At 41.8% G+C, this 25,133-nt stretch overlaps 1 protein-coding gene across 2 annotated transcripts in view; it reads right to left on the reverse strand.

The window, feature by feature from the left end:
- Nucleotides 1-56: 56 nt before the first annotated feature.
- Nucleotides 57-25,133, reverse strand: part of ANKFY1 (ankyrin repeat and FYVE domain containing 1) — a 65,009-nt gene continuing 39,932 nt past the window's right edge. For both annotated transcript variants that reach the window (XM_081945317.1, XM_081945316.1), the window contains exons 10-25: nt 24,038-24,237; nt 23,827-23,924; nt 21,034-21,259; nt 20,024-20,122; nt 18,380-18,533; nt 17,007-17,175; nt 15,401-15,519; nt 13,745-13,901; nt 12,212-12,412; nt 10,518-10,694; nt 8,296-8,443; nt 6,287-6,377; nt 5,542-5,666; nt 3,429-3,575; nt 2,491-2,581; nt 57-1,504 (exon numbers count right to left, since the gene is read on the reverse strand). In XM_081945317.1, the coding sequence (XP_081801443.1) occupies nt 1,372-1,504; nt 2,491-2,581; nt 3,429-3,575; nt 5,542-5,666; nt 6,287-6,377; nt 8,296-8,443; nt 10,518-10,694; nt 12,212-12,412; nt 13,745-13,901; nt 15,401-15,519; nt 17,007-17,175; nt 18,380-18,533; nt 20,024-20,122; nt 21,034-21,259; nt 23,827-23,924; nt 24,038-24,237 (2,335 nt within the window). In that variant the 3' untranslated portion in view covers nt 57-1,371. The remainder of the gene's footprint in view (nt 1,505-2,490; nt 2,582-3,428; nt 3,576-5,541; nt 5,667-6,286; nt 6,378-8,295; nt 8,444-10,517; nt 10,695-12,211; nt 12,413-13,744; nt 13,902-15,400; nt 15,520-17,006; nt 17,176-18,379; nt 18,534-20,023; nt 20,123-21,033; nt 21,260-23,826; nt 23,925-24,037; nt 24,238-25,133) is intronic.

Genomic DNA, 25,133 nt, shown 5'->3' on the forward strand with positions numbered 1-25,133 from the left:
TGCACCAACCCACCCTAATCCTCTACATTTAAGTACATGGTGGTTTGAACCCAAGAAACCCCTTTTTTTGCTGTGTTAAACATATGACCAAAAAGAAAAAATCCCTTGTATATATTCCAAGATTTTAGAGGAGACTGGCTGTGGCACCTGACAACAGTAAAATGTCTTTGTCCAAGGAAAGAGGCCCACAGGAGACAAAACCGCAAGCTAATTCTACTTTATCTGACTCAAGATAGGCTTCTCCTTACACATGGACTTGATTTGAGCTGCAACTATCATATTAATGCATAAGCATTTTGTAAGAAATCACCTTGGGCTGCCTCAAGATTTATGGACAGAGATGACCAGCTCCAAGGGTCACTGTCTTGCTGTTGGTTGCTCTACTGGCACTATTCTACCTCTCCTGGTTATCCCTATCTCATCATCTCGGCCTCTAGTCATTTTCACATGCCCCATAGTAGCATCATCATTGCATGCGGAGTTAGTTCCCTAGCATTAGACCTTCCTTCAACGTCACTGTAAACATAGGACTATTTGCAAAGTTTTTGATACATTACTGAAAGACAGCTTGGATTGTTAATTATTTCTTAAGAAAACCTGATTGAATTTGATAGCAAAGTTGGCCTCATCACTCCCCGATTTTGACGCAGGAGAGCCAACAAGGGTTCTGAAAATCCAGGAGCTTTAGTCAACCTCCTTTTCAACAGGAGAAGTGGTAAAGCTTTCATTATAAGGCCACACAAAATTTTCAGTAATGCGTTGAACAAAAACTTAAACTTGTGGTCAACCTCTTTTTGGGTAAAAGCAGTCACTAGGCCTGGCACAGCTGCCCTTTGTAAAAAAAAATATATTAGAGAACACCAGAATGTTCTCTCCAGAAAGGTAACAAAAGGGGCAGATCAGCTCATACTTACCCAGAAATGTAAGTACTAACAATATTATTTCTTTTCTTTAAAAAAAGTGTGATAAGACTTTAGAACAGCCAAGTCACAGTTTTATCACCAAGGAAGGCCTTCTTTGTTGCATGATTAGCAAGTACAAAAATCTTGGTTTTCAATGCTCTGGCCTGGAAACAGAGCAGCTCAACCAAATCATGTTGGTTTTCCCACAGATTCTCTGTAGCATTCCCAGTTTTCTCCCAATGCAGTTTTTATCATTATTCATTGTTAACATTGATACACACCCCCCACAAAAAATTCATATATACTGGAATATAGCATTTGCATGGTCCCTTAAGTTGGTCAGAGTCCACTGTAACAGGAAGACAAACTATTAGCTTCCCCTTCTCCATGAGATGTGACTTGGGATAGGCCTGTTACAAGGTGGAAGGGGAGGCATTCCCTGGGAGTCATTTCCCTCCTTCACAGCCAACTAGGAAACACCCCCAACAGTCAAGACGTCAAAGCAGGTGTTGCAAACACGGACAGGCTTGTTCAATTCAAATTTGATGATAGGAATTTCCTTGGTTGAACACTTATGGCAGAGCAGACGCCCACAGTGCCGGCTGCAAGGAACAAGGAAGGAAAAAGAGGTGTTTACTTCATCCCTGTCACTTGTTTATTATTAAAAAAAAATCAAGGGATTTATTTAGGAAGAGATGGTTAAAGAAAGAAAACTATTAGAGATTTCCACAACACTAAAAGTTGTTGGAATGTTTATGGCCAATCGTTAGAGCTAGATGTCCATATAAGTTTAATAACTAATATGGGTTTTTTTTTCGAAACAGGATGTTAAAGCAGAGGCTGGAAGAAAATGAAGGATTAAAAAAAAACAAAGTGTGGGTCAAATTGAAGAAAATCTATGTAGTTGCTAAGAATCAACACTGATTCCATGGCACATTGTCTGTCTGTCTGTCTGTCTACCTGCCTTCCTACCGAATTCTTATAGTCCTCATCACAGAGAGAATCTCATCTGGGTCTTTGTATTTTGTCTTCAATTGAAACCAGTGCTTGCTTTCAAAAGCCAAAAAGGTGCATTTGAAAAGAAACTGGAATCATTACTGGCAGCTGCCTTTTCTGGGACAACGTATTTTATACTGAACTCTCTTTTGCGTGGATCACATTGTTATTTCTGTTTTGCATTTATTGTACATTTTGAACCTGAATTCCCAAACTGAGATTTGTAAACCATCAGTGTGGGGCTTCCGGAGAAAAGGCCCCCTTTCTTCCTTAAGAGTTAGCATCTCTGAAAGATGGGCAAGAGGAAAGGCCTCGTTTCTGATCATAGGATTTGGACTAAATGAACGAAGTGGGCCAAGCTGCTTTCTGGACACTGAAAGAGCCACATTTCAACACATAGCACAACGAACTCTATTGGGAGCTGCCCTGCCTATCTCAAAAAAGCAAAGTGGGACAGAAAGATTAAGAATGGCAGGTTACAAGTCCCTCACCGTATTCCTTAAATTTAATTTTTTTTAAAAAAAATCACTTTCATTTATGCAACAATCCATCATTTGATAGTCTTAAAATATTGACACTCAGGATAGATTACCAGTGGTGCTTTCTCAAAGTGACACCAAACTTGGCACTGCATTCGTAACAATTGGAGCCATCACACCAGGGAGGTTCCTTGGACAACATGTCTGCAAAAGAAAGGGCAACAAAGGGAGCCCACAGTCACTGTCCATGCCTTCTAACCCACCCTATTTAGGTAAGCCGCGCAAGGAAGCAAGACTTAAGTGAAGCTCTTGAGAGCTGCCTTAGCTGATGGGATCCATACCGTCTTCAGAGTCTTTAGCTGGGCTAAACCACACGGAGCAGAAGTTGTAGAAGTACCTACCCAAAGATCTTTCTCGCTTTACTCTCTTCAAGGTCTGTCATAAAGGAGATTCCCATCAACATCCCATTAGGAGATGACCAACAGGTAAAGAGAACTATGGGAAAAGTGACTACCTGTATGACAGAAGCCAAATATAGCCTCTCAGTTCTAAGCCCACTTTTTTCAGCTATGAAACCACATACTGATCTTGAGAAGACACCGTAGGAGGACAGCCATGTTGGGCTACACAAAAAACAGGAGGAGGCTGGTGGCACTTTTCCCTGTTAACAAGTTTTTATTGAAAGGGGCACGTTTTTGTGAGCTGTGCCTTTTTATAACATCCGTCCGTCTGCCATGCTTCAGTCTGCTTGGCAATCTTCGTTACCTGTATTTTCTTTCAAGAAATATGAAATTCGAACCACATGATATGGAGGAAAGACTCAATAGATCTATACTTTTCCCCCCATTACCTCATTTAAAACAAAAAGAAAAAAACATTTCGGAGAAATTTGATGGGCAAGCAGTAGCTATTTCTACCTTGTCCAGGGAGATGATTTTGGGTTAAAACAGCCTCCTTCTCTTTGTGAAAAAGTCCTGACCATGCGAAGTTGGTCATTTACAGCTGTTTACTCAAGACAGATTTTGGACATGCAACTTCCCGAGATCCTTACCCAGAAGCCGGAAGAGAAGCTGTTTAGTTGCTACTTGATAGTTGAAGATATTGATCCCTTGATTGTTATTGATGCCCAAGCGAGCACCAGCTCTCACTATAGCCCGACACAGGTTGGCATTTCCCTTCGTATAGGCCAAAAGGAGCACTTGGAAAGAAAAGAAAAAGGAAGTATTTGGATCCCATCCTACCCAGTTCAATTACATCACCATCATCAGTACTTCACTAACTCTAGGAAGTTAAGATTTCTCCAGCAAGTCATATGACAGCAAACAATTTATCTTAATTGGAGAAAGAAAGAAAGAAAGAAAGAAAGAAAGAAAGAAAGAAAGAAAGAAAGAAAGAAAGAAAGAAAGAAAGAAAGAAAGAAAGAAAGAAAGAAAGAAAGAAAGAAAGAAAGAAAGAAAGAAAGAAAGAAAGAAAGAAAGAAAGAAGACGTAACCCAGCCCCACGTGCAAACCAACTCTTTTGGCAGGTATTATTGGAAGTCACTGGGCCACTTACAATAGTTGATATCAATGCTTACTTTTTCTATTCTGCCAAAAGATCTTTGACATGAGCCACTGGAGAGCTTAGCATACCTGCAAGTTGCACACTATTGTGGTAATGTATACTTCTGCCCAGGGGTGAGTTGTTTCTGATGTTACTGCCGGTTCGGTGATCGCGCGTGCGCCTGATGCGCGCTCTGTGCGCATGCACAGTAGCCTGTACATAGGTCTGTGCATGATGGGCAGAACATTAAAAAATGCCCCAAAAACCATGCTGTGGTGACCAGGGAACCGGTTTGGGGGCGTGGCCAGCCTGCTGTCCCTACTGGTTCGGTGACTCAGTCGCCATTTCCACTACCAGTTCACCAGAACCAGCGTGAACTGGTAGCAACCCACCTCTGCTTCTGCCCCAAATAAAGCTGCCACAAACACTAAACAGAAGAGGGAATCTGGTAAGTTCAGAGACATCATTCCACCCCACGAAATCTAATAAATTCCTTTGATTATGTTAGCCAAGAGGATGACCACTGAAGGATACAGATACCATGAGCTGCCATGCCTGTCTTTTGTCCTCCCTGCCTAAAAGAACATATCTTCAGTAGCCACAGGAATCCTGTGAGACGCTAAGTTACACTGACAAAAAGTTTTATTTATTAAGCTATCTCCATAGCATTCTTCAATTTGAATGTTCACAGTGTCCTACAGCACATACAATTAGAGAGATGGAAGAGGACCTGAAGTCTGACACCTGTTTAGTCAAAAATCTGAATTAGTGGGTAGCTAATGAAGGCTCTTAAATCTTTACAAGAAGAGATAGAAGCAGAAGCAAATTGTAGCACTGGGGTAAAAACTGCAGATGCGTATATAGCAGAGATAAAATGTTTAAGGTGGAAACGTTTGGTAGCTCCCTGATCTTGTATGAGAAAGCTAGAAGCAAAAATGTTTTTAACAGAGTGAGCATTATATATCATTTTATTGACATAATCTCATCCCTTTTGTCAAGATGACAAATTATCCTGTTGGGCTGGGAAGAATAGAATAACAGAGTTGGAAAGGGACCTTGGAGGTCTTCTAGTCCAACCCCCTGCTTAGGCAGGAAACCCTACACCACTTCAGACAAATGGTTATCCAACATCTTCTTAAAAACCTTCGGTGTTGGAGCATTCACCACTTCTGGAGGCAAGTCCTTCCACTGATTAATTATTCTGTCAGGAAATTTCTCCTTAATTCTAAGTTGAAGCTAAAACACATTCTCCATCCTGGAGAATTTTGGGAACTACGGTCAGAACATGTAGAGGGAAGGGCAAATTTTGCTTTCAACAAATCTTATGAAAGGGTCAGACCAAACTCAATCGCTGTTGTATCCTAAAGCACAACTTGCCCTGTTTTGTGAATGGGCACCCATCAGCAACAATTAAACACAAGAGGCTGAATGGAGGAAATGATGGCATTCTGCACTGCTGGGCAACAGCATAAAACAGTGTTTTTAAAACTAGCCCTTTTTTTTTTAGATGTGTGAGCTTTCTGAATTCCCTAGCCAGGAGGCTCATTGAGGAATTCTGGGAGTTGAAGTCCACACATTTCAAAGTTGACAAGTTTCAAAAACATGGGAATAAAAGTTCTTACCCGTGTTTCCATCAGTATCTGGCTTGTCAAGCGGATATTCTGGCATACACTCCCGGAAAAAATCAAAGATGGTTGCTGCATTCTCTTTTCCATATTGCCCCAGGATGTGCATTGGGGACTGGCCTCTAGTAATGAGATGTTGATTGTGTTACATCCAGAGCAAATTCCAATGGCAATAACAAGAAGATTTCTCCTTTCCAAGTCAGGGTTCACTTTTTTACACACGTACATATACCACACATGCATCTTTAAAGGCAGTTGTTTAGATGTTACACACAAATCACTTTGCAATGATGATTGCATACTAAGTGCTCACACTAAAAAAATTCTAAAAACCAGGAAAAGAAGGTCTGTTTCATCTCCCTGAAGCAATTCTTTCTACCTTTCTTCTAGAAAAGCCTTACTAAGAAAGCCTACTTACACACAGCTGCTTTTCCTAGTGGAATTGCATAACCCCACACTCTGAAACAGTCTGAAAACCCAAGGTCAGATAAATAGACATGAAAGTGTGGCAATAATGTGCAAGTGAAAACACATACGCCCAGACCTATTAAGAACATGAGTTCGGAAACCCTCCTAAATTTGAAGCAATCTCACTGGATGAGGAAAAAGCACCACCCATTAAAATATATTTGTTTAGCCTTGCTTTTGAAGCAAGGAGAAAAGCAACTCACTCTTGGATAGTTTTCAGTGCTTTAAAAAAAAAAACCAGTTAATACAAAGATAAAAAGGCTGTTCTCCTTACCTGGCATTAATGGCTTCCGCATCTATATTACACTCTGTCAGAAGGACACGAATGTTTGACAGACGTCCATGCATGACCGCCAAGTGTAGAGCTAAATTTTGACAAGAAAAAGAAGGCAGGATTCAAACAGAACCTAAAAAAAAAAGATCTGTACATGATTTTCACTGACACTTAAAAGCAAAGTGTCAGGGTTCCAAATAGCATCCAAAAGTAAATCAGAATCCAAGGCAAAGTATTGCTCAAAGTTCCAATTTATGAAGAGAGCCATGTTGGCACATCTGGGAAAACCCGAATCTGAAAGCTTCCTGGTTTTCCCCACCTAGTTGAAAGTTCAAGATCTTGCCCCCACACCTACAAGTCCATCACATGGTCCAATCTTCCACTGCCATGCTGGCAGTTCCACCCATCCAGTTCCGGTCAGGTGCAGAGGTGCAAAAACAAAGGATGACCTTGGCTTTATAGAAAGAATTTTGTTATGGCTACATAGCATCTAACTCCATACAATCTCCCCTCCTTTTTTCCCACAATAGAAAATGCCTAATAGGATAATAGAAAGTGTGGCAGGCCAAAGACCCAAAAGAAAAGTTGGCTGCAGGCCTGACACAAAGTTTTTATCCCGTATTGCTATTTATTTAATATGCAAACTTATAGGGCCATCTTTTTTATATCAAACCCTAGCAAAGATAGGAAACTTTTTTTTCCTTGGGAAGCTGCTTTCCCCCAACTTGCAAGGGCTACAGAAGCACAGTGATAATGCTGGAGTGTCTCTGCTCTGCCTGGTATCAAAATCCTTTTGTTGTTTGAGGGGGAATACATAAAACAATGCTGGTAAAATTAGTTTTAGTTATCAGATTTCAGGGGAGCTCTATGGTTTCAAAAAACGGCTCGGGAGCTACAAAGCTATACACTACAAATAATTCCCTTCATTGCTGTAAGAAGCAATGCCAGATTTAAAGTGTTAAATGACAGGTTTTATTGCAGCTGCCGTACTGACTTGGATCTCACAAGGTGTACAGGTAGTCCTTGTTTTACAACCCTTCATTTAGCAGCTGTTCAAAGTTATAATGATTTGCAACTTACAACCATTGCAGCATCCTCCTGGTCATGTGGTCAATATTTAGGCACTTGGTAACCAGCATGTATTTACAAAGGTTGCAGCATCCTGAGGTCATGTGTTCCCCATCTGAGACCTTCCCAGCTGGCTTCCAACAAGCAAAGCCAAGGGGGGAAGTGGGATTCACTTAACAATTGTATGGTTCATTTAACAATTATGGTAAAAAAAATGTTCTAAAATCAAGCACAAGGCATTTAACCGCCTTGCTTAGCAATAGAAATTGTGGTCTCAATTATAGTCATAACTTAGTTTGGGTTTTATATACAGACGGTATGTGTGCGTTGTTTTGTCTGATGTTTTATGTTATGTTTTGTTGTTTTATACACGAACGGTCTGTACACCGCCCCGAGTCCCTATAGGGAGAGGGGCGGTCTATAAATTTAATAAAACCTAAACCTAAACCTCAAGGACTACCTGCAGTCAAAATGTGCCTGCAGCATACCACTTTGGGAATGCCTAATGAGAAAAAGGCAGCCAATTCAAACAATTGTGTTTTTACTACTTTGGACTATTAAGCCTCATCTGCACTAAGACTCACCCACTCCAACTGAGAGAGGGGGCAACCATAAACAATACTCCTCCCTCTTCCTAGTTTCCCACAACGCCCTGTGAGGTGGGTTGGGCTGACAGTGAGTGACCAGTCCCTTTTCATACCTAAGGCGGGATTACAACTCAGTTTCCTGGTTTCTAACCTGATGCCTTAACCACCAAACCAACTGGTTTCCAGACTGCTAAAAGGGGCCCAGAAGTATAACCATGAGCCCAAAAGGAGAACCGTGCCACAAGAGAACGAAAGTGGCTTTGCAAGCCAAACAAATGCTGTTTAAGAAAAAAAAACTGAGAGGGAAGTGAGCTTGGCTAAAGCAGAATGAACCTTGGGGTTCACAAGGCATACCGTTGTTTTTGTTTTCATCCACCGCAGCGAAGTCAATGCCATTCTCCAGAAGGACTGAGCATATTGTGGGCAAGTCTTGCTGGGCTGCAAGATGCAGGGCAGTCTGGCGATGCTTGTTCAACTCATTGACTCTGGCACCTGCCAGCAGCTATGAGGAAGGGAACACATGAGAAAAGGGGAAATTGTTCCAGGAGCAATAAAATGTAGGTAGCAGATCATCTGGAAGAAAATCCTTCTACTCCATTATTAATAATTCAATATCTTGTTTACTATTAATAGGATACCAAGGCTGGCTATAGTGCATTCAAGAAATCAAAAGCTCACATGGCAGTTGACAGTAAGAACTGTTCTGAAATCATGACAAATTGAAGCAACCTGGCACAACTTTACTTGATTTTACATGATTTTGATTTTTTAAAAAACAAAATCCTATTTCCAGTCAAGTTTGACCGTACATCACTTCAAATATGTATGTCAAAGCAGCTTTCTCGGCAATAGAAGGAAGTGGTTTATTATCCCATTCATCCAAGGTGCATTTCAATTTTCTACAGCTTTGCGATTTTCTTTGGTCTCCCACCCAAATATTAGCCAGGCCTGACTTAGTTCATTTCTGGGTACAGGAAAGATCAACTAGGTGCTGCAATCTGCTGACATAGTTTTAAAATTAAAGGCTCCACAGTTAACTTTCAAGGAGAACGCTTACTTCCATTTCACAGCAGCCATGTCAGACATGCCTCCTTCAAAATTCAAGAAAGGAAACCCCCAACTCCATTGCTTTAGAGAAAAGGTACTTTTACTGAATATGAAGTGATAGCATCGCAAGTAAAGCAAGATCTGAGGGTAAAAGGCGCGAAATTGTACATATCAAAAGTTTACCCAAATCCCTCCCAACAACAACCCCAAGCTAAATGTCCAATCTCTAGCCCCCAAGGGTGTCATGTGGGGTGCATCTTCAGGAGGCCTCATCCATCTGGTATGCAGAGACTGTTGACCTTGACCAAACCTAAACAGGACCATTCAGCACACGGAGAAGATGGTGAGAACAAAACTCCCTCTTCGTTCTGAGATATCACCTCCAGCACGATTCCACTCCCAAATACCAAAACTCCCTCCCTCACCGTTACCATGGCAGCCAATAGCCAGCAAAGCGATATAAAGGCTGACAAGCCGCATCTTAAGCAGATGCTTCTGCATAACAGGGCGGAAAGGCTGGAGAGGATCCTTTTCCTAGCATTTATTATTTTCAAGCTAGATGATGACCTCATGAAGATGCTGATGAGGACCGGATTGTTGGGGGCAATATGCTAAACTGCTTAAAGCACTGTGAAGTGGTATATAAGTCTAAGTGCTATTGCTATTGATAGAACTTCCTTATCAACAATACAGAAATGGTTTGTCTTTTTCTGCCTCTGGGAGGTGCTATGGTTCAATGCTTTCTTGGTGCTCTCAAATCCAAGTGATAACCAGATTTTGAAGTCAACTAATGTTGGTTAGCTGCTCAGTTATAGATTTCTGAAGAGCATTGGGAAACTCTTATAGAGTACATAAATTGAATGGGGGAATAAACATGGCCCACTAGATACCAACTCATCTGTAGAATCCTCTGCCTTACCCAGCAATCGCAGTGGAATCTTTCCTTCCTTGAGATGAAAAAGCCTTATCACTTCTGAGCTTCCAATGATCCTTTAAGACTTGGTTATGTCATCAAGTCCAGGGAGACCATGGAACAACTGAACTTGTGAAGTGGCTCCATTATTATTACCACCCCTCTGTCCTGTGATCTTGCTTGCTTTTCTATAGTTTTTAAAATGATTTTTATAATTAATAATGATCAGTGATTTTAAGTACGCATTCGATGAAATAATCCTCATTTATCAAGTACCAAGTTAAAGAATGGAACTGTAAAGCAAGTCAAGAATGAAAGATATTTTTGCAAGACAGAGGTAGCCAATCCAAGACCTGCAAACATCCTTTGTTTGCTCACTTGAAGCTACATAGAGGGACCAGGTCAACAAGCACAGACTGTCCTAAGTCACTGCAGAAATGTTTCTGCTCTTCTGTCTAATCTGAAGTAGTAGTAAACATTGATAAAATGGTTACTTTGTTTACTATTTATCTTCCTCCGTCAAAAATGTCTCTAAGACAAAAAAAAAAAACAGAGAGAGAGAGAGAGAGGCCCTTTCTGCCCATGCAAATTTGAAAATAAAGTTTGCACCACATACCAGATTGCGCACAATAATTTCAGAGCCAGCCTGAACAGCCAGGTGCAATGGTGTCAGCTTGGAGGTGTCCTGGACTCTGGAATTCACATCTGCTTGGACACTGATCAAGAAGAGGACGCTTTCAATGTCTGAATTCTGAACGGCCAGATGGAGGAAATTCCGACCTTTATTGTCCACCTAGCCAAACAAAATACCATTTTAAGTCAACTGAGATAATTTAATCCTTCTTCAGACATGATTACCCAAGCTGTGAAGGTTAATGCTTTAGAATCCATTCCCTGTGTTTTCAATGTAAGACTCAGCTTAGCCTGCAAGCAGTCTTCATAGTCCACAAATATTCAAATTGGCAGAAAATTCTGGCACTGGAGAGCAAATTGTCTGCTTTCTTAGATGCAAAAAAGTTAAAAGGGGACGGGGGAAAAGAACACAAAGAAGTGGGATGCAAATGGAGGAATGTGCCATCTACTTCTATGATTCTTTTGCTTTTGGCTTCTGCTGTTTTTTTTTATAATATACCACTTATGCAGAAACCTAATTGCTTTTTAACATAGCCCTTTTACTGAACAATAATGAAGCACTTCTAGGGGAAAAGGCTGAGACTTCTGAAACATTCGGTGTGTATCCTGTATTTCAGCTTGCTTTAGGCACGCCCACAGATAAGCCAAATCTCTTAGCAAACCCAGAAAATTGCTACTTGAGTAAAAGATGGAATTTTTGTTTCTTGTAACAGCTGATTTCACAATTGAAGTGACAATTGAGGGCTTGATGGTCAAAGAAAACAAAACAGTTTCACTCAGTGTCTATGGAGATTCTCAGGCAGCCAGGTCATGGTGGTCCCAAAAGTGACTGGACTTGTGTTTTTTTCCTTGAAGAAATTTCACTTCTCACCCAAGAAGCTTTGGTCGGGGATGAAGAATCTTCAACGTAGAGAAGTGAAACATCTTCAAGAAAAAAAACAAGTCCAGTTGACTTTTGAAAAAGCAGTTTTGGGATAGTTTCACTCAGGTTTTATTTCCTAAATGAGTCACTTACTTACAAAGAATAGAATAGAGCAGAATTCTTTATTGGCCAAGTGTGATTTGGAATTTGTCTTTGGTGCATATGCTCTCAGCGTACATAAAAAGACAAGATACATTCATCAAGAATCACACGGTACAACACTTAACGATAGTCATGGGGTACAAATAAGCAATCAGGAAACAATCACTATCAAGCCAGGAAAGCGCATTGGCAACCTTCAAAAAACCCACCTTTTAGTTTTCAAAGGGATTCTAAAAGCCCTTGAAAGGGGGCAGGAGGGGATGGGAGGGGAGAGGTGAGGAGAAGAATAGAATAGAATAGGAGTGAAGAAGAGAAGAACAAAACAGAATAGAATTCTTTATTGGCCAAGTGTGATTTGTCTTTGGTGCAGATGCTCTCAGTGTGCATAAGGAGAATAAAATACATTCCTCAAGAATAAAAAGATACAACGCTTACTGATAGTCATAGGATACAACTAAGCAATCAGGGAACAATCCATATCCATATAAATCCCAAAGATACAAGCAACAGAGTTACAGTCCTGCAGTCATCAGTGGGAGATGGGTATACTGAATACTATCAAGGTGTGGAATTAACACTGGCATATTGATGAATCTTTGCAATAGGTAGACTGCATAAAAGTGCTTGATGGATAATATTTGGTTCTCCTCTACCTGCTCAGCAGCTCCAGGCTCCCGCTTGAGAATTGCTTCTGCTGCCTTGTTGTTCTTATACGTCATAGCACAGGCAAAAGGGGTCAACCCTTGCCGGTCCCTTAAGTTGAGCTGAATGGCAGAGTGTGAGATCATCATCTGGATAATGGTGTTGTGCTGATTGATAATGGCAACGTGGATTGGGGTTTTTCCTTCTGCATCCTGCAAATATAGTTTAGTCAGGGGTGCAAAGCAGATAACCAGGGCCCACAGGGTCTGCCTTGCGAACAGACTGGCTAGATTTGCTAGGAATACTGGCAATGTATCGGGTAATGGATTAAATACAGAGGCTCTGAATATGAAAGGACAGATGGGGAACTTGAGGTAGTAAACCCATTTCTACTCCACTCCCCCAAAGCCCTTTCAAAACAGACCTACTCAATCCTTCACAAGGCTGCTCCCATTTTGAGGCGGGAGGCACATCAAATTGAACTATATGGACTCTTCATTTCATATTGATTTACGGTGCAATTTACTTTTGGACACTGAGAACCTGAAATAATTCCCTGATCCTTCCCTTCCCCATTCCCCCCACTCCTTCACTATTAATAACTCATTTCTGTCAAACTGTAAGGGTAGAGTCATTTTTATTTTCATTTATAGTTTTTAACATAGGATTGTTATTTCATGTAGTTCTCGGTCTCTGAATATTTATTTAGAAAATTACTAAGAAGGGAATGGTATGCTTGTTTAAAATGAAAGAGAAAAGCTGTAGTAAACTGTGTTACTTGGTAATGACTATTTATCGTCGATACTCTGTAGCTGTTTAAGTTTTGACAAATAGTGTCTCTCGCGAAATCAGTGGTTAGCATTGCCGCTATTATACTTACTCATTTTATCATTATAAATGTGCTTAGTTCATCATGTAAACCAAAACAAAAAAACAAAAAAAAACCCTGCCATGTAAATTCTAAAAGAGCCTTGACATCATTTTCAAAGGGCTAAACAAACAGCTTTCTCTTCTAAAATCCAAAGAAAAGAATCAGAAAATCCTAGCTTCCCACCACCACGCTCATTGTTTCCACCCAGTTCAGCCTCTATGCAGAATCAACCCAACTTTATATTTCTTATGTAACTTGAAGCAAGCAAGCATTCATCAATGGAGTAGCAGAAACTGTGGCCTGTAAATGTGGTTATTTATCCTACAATTATACGTGGGGGGGGGGGGGGCTCACATATCCAAAGACGTCCCCAGGAGAGTGAGACAAATGAGTCAATTTAACCTGTAGCCTCACCTAATTTAAAGAATAGAAAGGATTCAGCTACGGTAGTTTCCAATCGAAGGACAGATCTGATAAGCAAGCAAGGATGGATTTATAGGGAAGGACTGGGTCCTTGACAGAAATGATAAACCTGAGCACAACCAGAATGTATTCGCAGCCATTGTCCATAAGGAAAGATTCAGACAGCAGATGCAAAGAAATTAGCATACCAGCAATGAAAAAAAAGGGCTGCCAGCAGAAGCTGAACTATAGTAACCTTTTTCTCACATACCTGGGCATTTACATTGGCACCAAACTCCAGAAGGCATTGTACTGTTTCTTCCAGTCCCCAGCAAGCTGCCAAGTGCAATGGCGTCTGTCTATCATGAGCCTCCTCATCACCCTCTCCGTTGGCACCTGGCTGCCTTGGGCTATTCACATCACAGCCACTGGGAAGAAAGTAGCATTAAAAGATCAACTGGAAGCATTCAAAATTCCAGACCGTAAGAAAAATGGAACTTATTCCATAGGGAGCAAAATTAAAATGATACCCACCAGTCCTCAAATGGGAAGAGAACTATATCTGCATAAAATGTCGTTCTCACACTAGTGATCTCTATCCATATTGCGCCACACCAACAAATTATAGTGTCCGATTTAGATAGTACAGGGATCTTTAAGGATGGAGAGTCTGGTTTCTCATCCTTCCAACCAAGATTCACTAGCTATGAGGAGAACCTCCAGCAATAACTCTCCTTAACTAGGGCAGTGCCATAGCTGAGGGAAGGACATACATTCTGACACCCAGCTAGAGCATTTTCTTCAGCCTGAGTGCTTTCTGCAGGTGTTTCCAAAGGGAATCAGGTGATATGCTATTCTTTTGGCTTGTGTTTAGCATTATTCTGGAATAGCATTAAATCTCCTCCCAAAAACACAACTGATCTACAGATCGTTATGTTTCTTTTGAACGTGAGTTTAATGCTATTTCAGAAAAGCACTAAAGTCGTATTTAAAAATAGCCTGAATAGCAGCTGTTGGGCAATGAAAGAGCTGTGCTGTGAACCAGGAAAGAGTTGGCTTTCTCTCTCCTAATACACTGAGTAACCTACCCTCCTGCAGCACTACTAGTTAGCTGCTGTTCAGGCTGATCCAAATTTTCAAGCTGGGGATCTACTCAACTGCCTGGGAGATAGCATGGAGAGAACTGTTTGAAAGCATTGGTCTCTTCTACTGGCCAAACAGGGACGCGGTGGCTCAGTGGCTAAGACGCGGAGCTTGTCAAGCAGAAAGGTCGGTGATTCAGATCCCTAATGCCATGTAATGGAGTGAGCTCCTGTTACTTGTCCCAGCTTCTGCCAACCTAGCAGTTCGAAAGCATGTAAAAATGCAAGTAGAAAAATAGGGACCACCTTTGGTGGGAAGGTAACAGCATTCCATGTGCCTCTTTGGCATTTAGTCATGCCGGCCACATGACCACGGAGATGTCTTCGGACAGCACTGGCTCTTCGGCTTTGAAACAATGAACATCACCCCCTAGGGTCAGAAATGACTAGCACATATGTGCAAGGGGAACCTTTTACTGCCCAAACAGAAGGGCCCTGTAAAACTGTGTCCATATCAGTCTAAAGTGGCCAATAGACGTAGTCCGCAACTTGTGACTGTCACTTGTGACTACCAATCCAGTTCTGAAGTTCCAACATCCACCCTCTGTCACGTGACTGCATGTAGGGTGTTTGGCAACTGCCCTCCATTTATAGCAGTTGGCAGTGCCCCATGGTCACACAATCGTACTTTATGATAGTTTTGCTGAAAACCAGCACTTACTTTGGTTTTCAGCAAAACCAGCTCATAGCGAAACAAGAATGGCTGGATTGATATGATAAACATATAAATCCTAGCCACAAAATGCTGTCAACTTTTGTACTGTAGTTTTTTTTTTTTTCCTGACCTGCGGATCAAGAAGCAGGCAATCGGTTCACTGTTCTCGTCAATGGCCCGGTGCAACAATGTCTGTAAACAACCACTTGGTCCTGGGCCCCAGCAAGTTGCATCACAACCGTGCCTTACCTGCGAACAAGAGATAAAGAGACTGCCTGACTCCTGAAATGAAAAGCAGACATTTGATATCATAATCTGCCCTTCTTATGTGTATATAAATAAAGTATGTGGACTGTTCAATCTGGAAAAATTGCATTTATTTATTTGGTCTCTAATAAAATGCACTTTCCGGAACTTAGGCAGGAAAAAAAATCAAATGCACAAGTAGGCTCAACAGTAGTGAGACAGATCCCTTCCTGATCACTACCTTTCCAGTCATGTCACCATTTACCATTATCTTTGCTGATTATTATATATTGTTTTAATCATATTTATAAATCCCTCACCAAATTCCATCATTTGTAATTGCATTGTCATGAATTGCCAATTCACATTGTCAAAGGCCTTTTGTGAGTCCAGAAATAACGCCATTTGCTTCTCTTGGTGGGCTTCATAGTACTCTAGCGTATTCAATACAATTCGCATATTGTCTCTGATCTGTCTCTTAGGGAGAAATTTGTTTTGGTCTATGTGTATAAGCCACCAGCTTCAGCTGCCAAAAAAGCCAATACAGTCATAGTGTCAGGCCTGCAGTTATATTCCTTTTGGGATCTTTGGCCTGCCACACTCTCTTTTATTTTCCTATGCTGTTTCATTAGCGTAGTAATTGGGAGGGGGAATAGTAATGAGTAGAATTGTAGAATGCATTGTTGTCATTCCTTTCTAGAAGCTCAAGGTCATCTTTTGTCTCCGCACCTCTGCATCTGACCGGAACCAGCTGGGTGGAGATGCCAGCGTGGCCGAAGAAGATTGGGCCATGTGATGGATTTATGGGTGTGGAGATAAGATCATGAACTTTCAACTGGCTGGAATCCCAGGAAGCTTTTAGATTTGGGATTCCACAGTTTGTTGCCAACATATCTGTCTTATTAAATTGGAACTTTAAGGATAGCTCTGCCTTGGACTCTGATTTAATTCTGCATGATATTTGGAATGCTGACATATAGGCTGCATCAACAGAGGGATAGCATCAAGATCATGAGAAATGATATTACTTTATACCTCATTAGTGAGGCTACATTTGGAACACTGTGTATAGTTCTGGTCGTCATGATACGGTAAAGATGCTGAGTGTCTAGATAGCATGCAAAGAAAAGCAACAATGATGATAAGGGGTCTGGAGACTAAACCATATGGTGAACAGGTGAGGGAGCTAGGTGTGTCTAGGCTATCAGAAGGATTAGAGGGAACATGTTAATGGTCTTCTGGTACACGAGAGGCTTCACAGAGAAGAGGTTCTTCTCCAAAGAACCAGAGAGCAGGACAAGTAGTAGCGGATGGAAGCCTGTTAAAGAGAGATCCAACCTAGAAGTAAGGAGAAATTTTCTGAAATGAGAAAAATTAATCAGTGGAATAGCTTGTCTCCCGGAGTTGTGGGTGCTCTGTTTTGCAGGTTTTTCAAAATACTTAAGATTGTAACATTTATTCTTAACTTTATCAGTTCCATTCCCTCTTACCAGCGTTGAAGCAATGTCTTCCAAATTATTTTCAAGGGCAAGCCAGAGGGGAGGGTTCCCCTTCTCATCCGGCACAGACATGTCTGCTCCCCTAGTGCAGATTGCATCAACTACCAAGGGCAGCTGGTTTTTTATTGCTAGTTGAAGAGCTGTCTCTCCATCTTGAGTCCTGCAATAAAGGCAATGTCAAGTCTATGTCTTAGACCTTTACATCTGGCAGGGAATCCTTACTTCTCCATACTTGGTTAATATAATCACCATTCCACCCCTTGATTGGTTTTCTTGCTGGGATCACAAACAAGAGTTTATCAAAACATGCAGCAGAACTGAACTTTGTAGTGATGCAGAAGGGGGAAATTATTCTACGGGTTAGGAGCAAGGGGTAATCATATTAAATAACTCTTTAATTAGACCGTATCTTTTTATTGGGTGGTGACTCTCAAACTCTTTCAAAAACCCTGTAAATATTTTGCTCTCAAAACAGTGGCAGAGTTCTCACCATTGTCTGAAAAGCAGTAAAAAAAGCTAAACATTAAGTTCTCTGCATTTTTCTATATTTATAATTTCAACTAAATAAGTTGGAGGACATGCATGGAGAACTATTGTACATTTGCTGTTCCTGAAAATGAAAGGTCCATCTGCCCACACTAACTGCCCTATAACAAATGAGTTGTGCTCCAAGATTTCATACATGTTCCTGCCGATCCACCTCCTATTACCCAAGACTTTTTCAACAGACAATGCCAGAGGTTAAAAGTGGAACTTTCTTTAGGTAAAACAAGCGCTAACCTTAATCTTTAATTCTGCATTTTATACTGAAATTCTAATTAAAAAATTTTGTATCTCTTGCCTGAGCAGGAGACCTGGATTCCTGGTCCTGGCCTCGTGGCTGTTTATTTCTTAGCATGTAAGAACGAACTCTCAATAATGCATACATTCCTACAATTTTCAATGGGAAACAAAAGAAATAGCAAACCCATTGATCTGCCTAAATGCACCTAACTACATTTTAAAAAAAACCATTTTCTGTCAAAAAGCCACTTCTGGAAAATTCTGGCTTGTGTAATATTGTCTCAGTTACTGGAACTCAATAAATGGAAACAAAAATATGCATCCACAGCTACAAACAATAATACCATTATAAGAGCAGTTTAAAAATGAACCCTTCCCAAAAAGGACTCAATGGAGAGGATCAAAGGATTCAAGTCAGCTATGAGAATTGTTTTGATCTCTAACCAGCAGACAATTAATTTAACAAAATGGATTCTTGGGTTGGTTCCCTTCAGATGCTTGGAGCCTAAAAATCGAATTCTGAAAGTCTGCCCGGAGTTTCTTGCAAATACGGAAGTAATACCTAATAATACTCTTATTACCTGACACTGATGTCGGCTTGATGCTCTAGGAGGAACAAGGCACTCTTGCTATCCTGTCTCTGTATCGCCATGTGTAGCAGAGTCTGTCCGTCTGACATTGTGTCATTGATGGAGGCTCCAGAGCCCAGGAGTTGAGCTGCAATTGTGTGCATACCTGACGAGAAAAGGGGCAAAGTACTTAGGTTATTTTTAATTTTGGATCCTTTCTTCTAAGGAGCACGGGTCAACTTAAGGCAGCTTCCCAAGCCAGGCTTTCAGTTAACGTTCTAAGATTGTTAACTATTTTCATTTTTTAAAATTCAGCAGCAGAAAGCCTAGAAACCCTTCCAAATGTTTAGGGATACATGATAGCGAGATTTTGTGTGCTCAAGCTCAGCATACCTACCTGGTAGCAAAGTTTATTTTGTACCCAAGGTAGATGCACAGGGTTTAGGTTGCATACACAAAACCATTCCGCCTGCCGTCACTGAAGCCACCACTGCTGCCAGTTTGCGGAACCAAAAAAAGGTTGGGGACCCTTGCTCTAGATCAGTGATGGCGAACCTTTTTTGGCTCGCGTGCCACAAGTGGGGGGAGCGCAGGGGGGCCGAGTGCAGGCGTGCCGCACCCATAATGCAACGCGCAACCCCCCAGTGCGCATGCACGCACAACGCACGACCCCCCCCCCCATTTTTACATTTTTTTTGCCCTCCCCAGGCTCCAGGGGCTTTATAGGAGCCTGGGGAGGGCGAAAAGAGCCTTCCCCGACCCCCCAGAGGCCCTCCAGAGGCTTCAGGGACTGTCCGGAGGCTTCCCTGAAGCCTTCGGAACACTTAAAACGACCCTCCGAGCAAACCGGAAGTGACTTCTGGGTTGCTCGGAGAGTGGTTTTAAGCGCTCCGAAGGCATCAGGGAAGCCTCGGACGGTCCCTGAAGCCTTCGGAACGCTTAAAAGACCCTCTGAGCAACCCAGAAGTCCCTGAAGCCTCCCGGGGGAGCGGGGGAGGCTCTTTTTGCCCTCCCCAGGCTCCTATAAAGCCTCTGGAGACTGGGGAAGGCGAAAAATAGCCTTTAAAAAGGTGAACTCAGCTGGCCAGCTGACAGGGCAGCGCCTCGCGTGCCCTTACAAATGGCTCCGCGTGCCACTTGTGGCACACGTGCCATAGGTTCGCCATCATGGCTCTAGATGCTCCTAAAAGCTGCCACTGAATTGGAAAATTCTCTCCCTCCCTCCCTCCTCCCTCCCTTTCTCTTCTTGTGTGTAAAATCATGAACTGTATTTAATTGAAATTTTAATGAAATTTAAATGAACCCATTTTTTTCCCTGTCCTGGCAGCCTCCCTTTTTTGGCCCTGACCTCATCAGCTTTTTGGGATGTATCTCTGCCCACAAGTACCTTGGCTTGCAAAAACTAACCGTTTCAGAGAACTCACTAGTAAACATGTGCTGCTGAGCCACCACTTGTAAAGAATAAAGGATGGGAAATCATATGAAATAACTAAACCTCTTCTGCACTTGAAAACAGGATTTAAAAATATCAGTTGGATGGTGCTTTAAACTCCCATGAACTAAATCCTTAATTTATAAAACAATGCTTTCTTTTCTTTTGCAAAATAAAGCCTCCTCAACCTACCATACTGGTATCACGCTTGCTTCAATTCTTACCTGTCCACAATGCTAATCCTAGCACAGTTTGATCTCTAGAGTCCTTGAGACTGAAGTCTGGAATTATTTGCAAGTTGTTGGTTGCATGGAGAGCATTAGCTAAAAAAAACAAAAAGTAAAAATCAAGTTTCTTTAAACATGTTAATTTAACGTGCCAAAGTAAATTGTGATTTACAATTTCCAAAATCCTTAGCCAAAATCCATAGCATTCTTGCTCAATCTGGAATCCTCCAGATATATTAGTCTTAAATATTCATAATCTGTGATTCAATCATCATAAAAGTCATCCTGGTTGAGAATTTGGAGTTTTGCAATCTCAATCCTTTTGCTTTAAATGATCAGATTGAGACATCCTGCTTTTTGAACAGTAGCTTTCATTTTACATTCACAGCTGGGAATTCTAGAACTTACAGGTGGTCCTTGACTTAAAAATACAATTGGAACCATAACTTCCATTTCTAAGCAAAGTGGTGGTGAAGTCAGCCATATGATTCATTTAACAACTGCAGTGATTTGCTTAGATGTAGCATAAAACTGGGTATGACTCACTGAACAATTGTCTTCCTTAGCAACAGAAATTCTGGTCCCAATTACAGTCATAAGTAGGGTACTACCTCTGTGATTTTTTCTCTCCACAAAAAAGTATTGAGGATACTTCCTCGACCATAAAGATTGTTCACCTCTACTCTAGACCAAGTTGTTAGAGATCTCCTTTTAGGGGCCCCAAACTCTTCCATTTACAGAGACAAGTATAAATTCCCAGTCTCCTTTTTGATTTGATTTGTCTGAAATAGTATAGGGTTTCCTGCTTGAGCAGGGAGTTGGGCTAGAAGACCTCCAAGGTCCCGTCTAACCCTGTTATTTTAATCACTTTCTCAGATTTCTCCTCTTGGTTCTTTTCTTTAATTCTCAAGTGAATCTCTTCCTTTTCCTACTCCTTGGTCGTATTTGTTCTACTCTGATGCTTTCGAGTGAGCAACTCCTTACCTAAAGTTGACTGAACACCTTACCTTTTTGCTCCAGGATAACTGACACGACGTCTGGGTGGTTATAGGCTATTGCCATATGAAGAGGAGTTTGCAAACTAACACTATCCGCAGTGCCAGGCATGACAGCCCCCTTTGGGGCAGGTGCTGCTTTCTCCGTCTGGATATTTGGGTTAGCTCCTTGTTGCAGCAACTCAGCGGTGAGATTGGCTAGACCGTGCTGGCAGGCTGTGTGCAGCGGTGTTTCCCCCTTAGAAGAAGAAGAGTTGGAGAAATGAAAGGCATTGCTGGGAGAATTGGAGGGGAGCGGGGGTGTCCTGAAAAAGACTTTCCAGCCCAACACCTCAAGTGTCATGTACTGACATGAACTTAGCTATCATCAATCCAATCTGAGTCCGGGATGAATTGCTTCTGAAGGCAGGTATGAGTTCATCTGATTGTATGGCCTTCTATACCAGGGGTCACCAACCATTTGGACTTCAGGGACCACTTAATTCATAATTTTAAATCCCGTGGACCATTAATATGATCTGCCTAATGACTAGCTGGGTGGGCATGGCTAGGTGGTCATGTGACTGGATGAGTGTGGCCAACTCGATGTCAACTCACACTGAGGGGCAGCTCGACGGCCTCTACTCGCCCCTCCCCTCCTAGCCACTCCTTGCCTGACCACCAGGGCTCCTTAGGGCCCCAATAGGAAGCATTTGCTGAAGCTAAGCAGCCACCAAGAGGAAGAGGAACAGTTGGCAAAACAGCTCAGTTCAAACTGGAGATGGAGGCTCAGCAGAAGCACCTCAGTCAGGACTATGAGCATAGGCTTTCCAAGCAGAGGGAAGACCTTGGGGAGTGCAAGGCCAGGTACCGGTGCCTGGAGGCTCAGGGCTGAGATGGTCAGCCAGTTTCAGACCATGATACAGTCCCACTGGAACAAGGCCCTCCAGTTCTTCGCTACCAGCAGCACTTCCCTCCAGCCTTCGCCCAAAGCCCCTCACCAAGAGGCTGAAGCAGACCTCATGTCGGAATTTCTGCCCGCCTCCAACCTGCACAAAAGACCCAGAAGGGGGAGACTCTCTGCAGCAACACAAATGTTCATTGCACATATCTGGCCCAGGGGCTGTAGTTTGAGGACCCCTAATTTAGTGCAATATAAAAAATGGATGAAATGTTTGTTTTAAAAGGAAAAAAAATAAAAAACTTTTACAAAAAAAAAATGGAAATAATTTTTCTGTGGACCACCCAAATTTTACTGCGGACCACCAGTGGTCCACAGACCACCAGTTGGTGACCGCTGTTCTATATCACCTTCCCCCAAAACCCTCCCCCCAAAACCCCACCCTACCATACTGGGTTTCACACCAGAGAAAGAGAAGCAATGATATACTCAGCAGCAGGCTTGGATTCTCAATGGCTAAAGTTAAAGGCAGCCAGTCTATCATACAGGTAGTCCTCAACCTACAACCATAACTGAGTCTGAAATTATGGTTGTGAATTGTGCCAGTGGTCAGGTGAGTCATCATACGACCAATTCGATTTTACAACTTTTTGTTGGAAGTCATTAAGCAACCACCACAATTGTAAAACAAACATCACAGTTGTTAAGTAAACAATTTTCTGCAATGAGCATTTTTTGTTGGAAACCAGAAGTAAATACCAATTTCTGCGGTCCTGTAATTGCAGACCACTGCAAATGGTAGTAAATATAGGTCAGTTGCCAAGCACCCAAAATGCAAACATGTAACTGCGGGGGAGGCAGCCATCATTGAAACTTTGAAGCCAAGTATGATGGCCCTTTTGGGCACCATCGTAATGCTGAATGGTCACTAAGCGACTGGTCGTAAGTCAAGGACTACTTGTATTGTGCAAGAAATTGAAAGGAATCAAAACAAGGTTACTTGAATTGTTTTCATTCCACCTGGTCATAATTTTTTAAAAAATCCCAGTAATCCTTGTGCACCTTATCTTTTCATGTAAAAACTTTGGGGCAGGCATTTTTTTTTTATTATTCACATCGGGATGCCGTTCAAGGAACCTTGCTGAAGAATGAACAACACAAATCATACAGAGGTAGAAATATTGCTAAGGAAATAAATAAAATTGCTCTGGATGGTATCAAATATGATCCGGTGGCTCAGGAGAGGCCTTACACAGATGGCAAGATATGAACTTTCAGGGGCTTTATAGTTAAACCAATTAAATAATTAAATGCTTGGGCCTTTTGATGGTTGATTACGAGGAGTGACTTGAGATGAAATCAAGGAGTATTATTTATTCTCTAACAATAGGTAGTCCTCAACTTACGACAATTGAGTCCAAATTTTCTGTGGCTAAATGAGACTAAGTAGCTTTTGCCCCATTTTACGACCTTCCTTGCTACAGTTGTTAAGTGAGTTAACGTTAAGTTAGTAACACGGTTGTTAAGTGAATCTGGCTTCCCCAGGTTCAGACTTTACTGATCAGGCAGTCACAAAAGGGAATCGCATGATGCCAGGACACTGCAACCGTCATAAATATGAGTCAGTTCATGAGAGTCAGATCAAGCACCTGCATTTTGATCACATGACCACGGGGATGCTGCAATGGTCGTTAAGTATGAACAACAGTCACAAGTTACTTTATTCAGTGTCATGATTTCGAACAGTCACTAAATAAACTGTTGTAAGTCGAGGACTACCTCTATCTTCTACCATTGCATTTTGCAATAAGAGCTTCCATGGTATTGACCCGTATCCCATGGCACAAAAGGAACTGCAACGACAAGTAGTTTGGGACAGACCAACCACAATCGTTTGCATTCAATATTCCGCTCTCCAGACCTACCCATCTATTCCTGTGATTGACCGTGGCCCCATGTGTGGCTAGGAAGAGTGCCGCAGCTTCATTTTCGGCCCCCGCAGCTCTCTGCAGCAAGCAGCTTCCTAAAAGCAACCGCCAACAAGCAGAGAAAATTAAGAGCAGTAAGTACAGAGTCAGCCAGCCCTGCCAGCTAAGCCTCACTCTTTAATTTCTTGCCAGCCTCACCCTCTCTCACCTGTCACTGTATCTGGAGCATCAGTATTGCTCCCTCGATGGATGAGTCTAGCGGCAAAGCTGTTCTCATCGAAGGAATTGCCGTTCTGCACCGGGACATCCTCAAAGGGGTTGACAGACGGGTCAAAAGACATGGTAATATACTGAACCGCAAGCCATAGGGCAGTACTTCCTTCGTGGTCCTTCAGTTCCAGATCAAGTCTAAAAAGAACCACAGGGCCTTCTTTTCCATTGTGCTGGAGGTACGGTCTTTGTTCCAACATAGTGAAAATCATCTACTATTGGGGGAATGTTTGTCCCTGAATCTCACCTGTTTATTGGGCTGGGCTTTCAATGGCTACATTTTGCATGTTCTGCCTCCCAGAGAAAATAATTGCAATAAATAGATTTAATTTTTAGAACCAAAGAACATCAGGCAAAATTACTGACTTATAGGTTTAACTGTGACTTAATCTGTAACCTTTTTCTTTTTTACTTATATTCCTTTTCTAACCAATCATAAAATCGGCCCCAAGTCCTGAAGTACACTGATTCCTCTTTGTCCTTTATTCTCAGTGTTAACCCAGACAACACATTATCAAATCAAAGGGAGGGAAAGGGAAAAATGGAAAAGTATTAAGATACAAAGACAGTAGAAGTGGAATTATTATAGGGAAATAAAATGTGGAAGAGGAAATTTATTTCTATGTAAATATTAAGACCGGGATTGCTGGAATTTCACCCTGAAAATCCATCAGAGTGACGAAAAAAATAAACAAGGGTAACAACGGAAGGAGGGAGAAAGAGGAGGGAAAAGAAGAAAGGGTAAAGGAGAGGAAGTAAGGGAGGGGTAGCAAGAGTAGGAGAGAGGGTAAGAAGAAGGAGAGAGGAAGAGTGGGGGAGAGGGAGGGGAAGAAGAAAAGAGGATGGAGAAGAGGAAAGAAGAAGGTAGAGAAGGGAGTTTGGGAAGAAAGAAGAGTAGGGTTGTGGCAAAACAAGATGGATGTACGTGGCGGAAAGAAAGTGACCCCGATTATGCTTTTTATATGTTTAAACAGACTGTGATAAATGCTAGAAGATAACAGATAAAATATTAAGAGTATTCATGAAAATGTATG

This window comes from Natrix helvetica (assembly GCF_964273705.1).
Source record: "Natrix helvetica genome assembly, chromosome: 2".
Lineage (NCBI taxonomy): Eukaryota > Metazoa > Chordata > Lepidosauria > Squamata > Natricidae > Natrix > Natrix helvetica.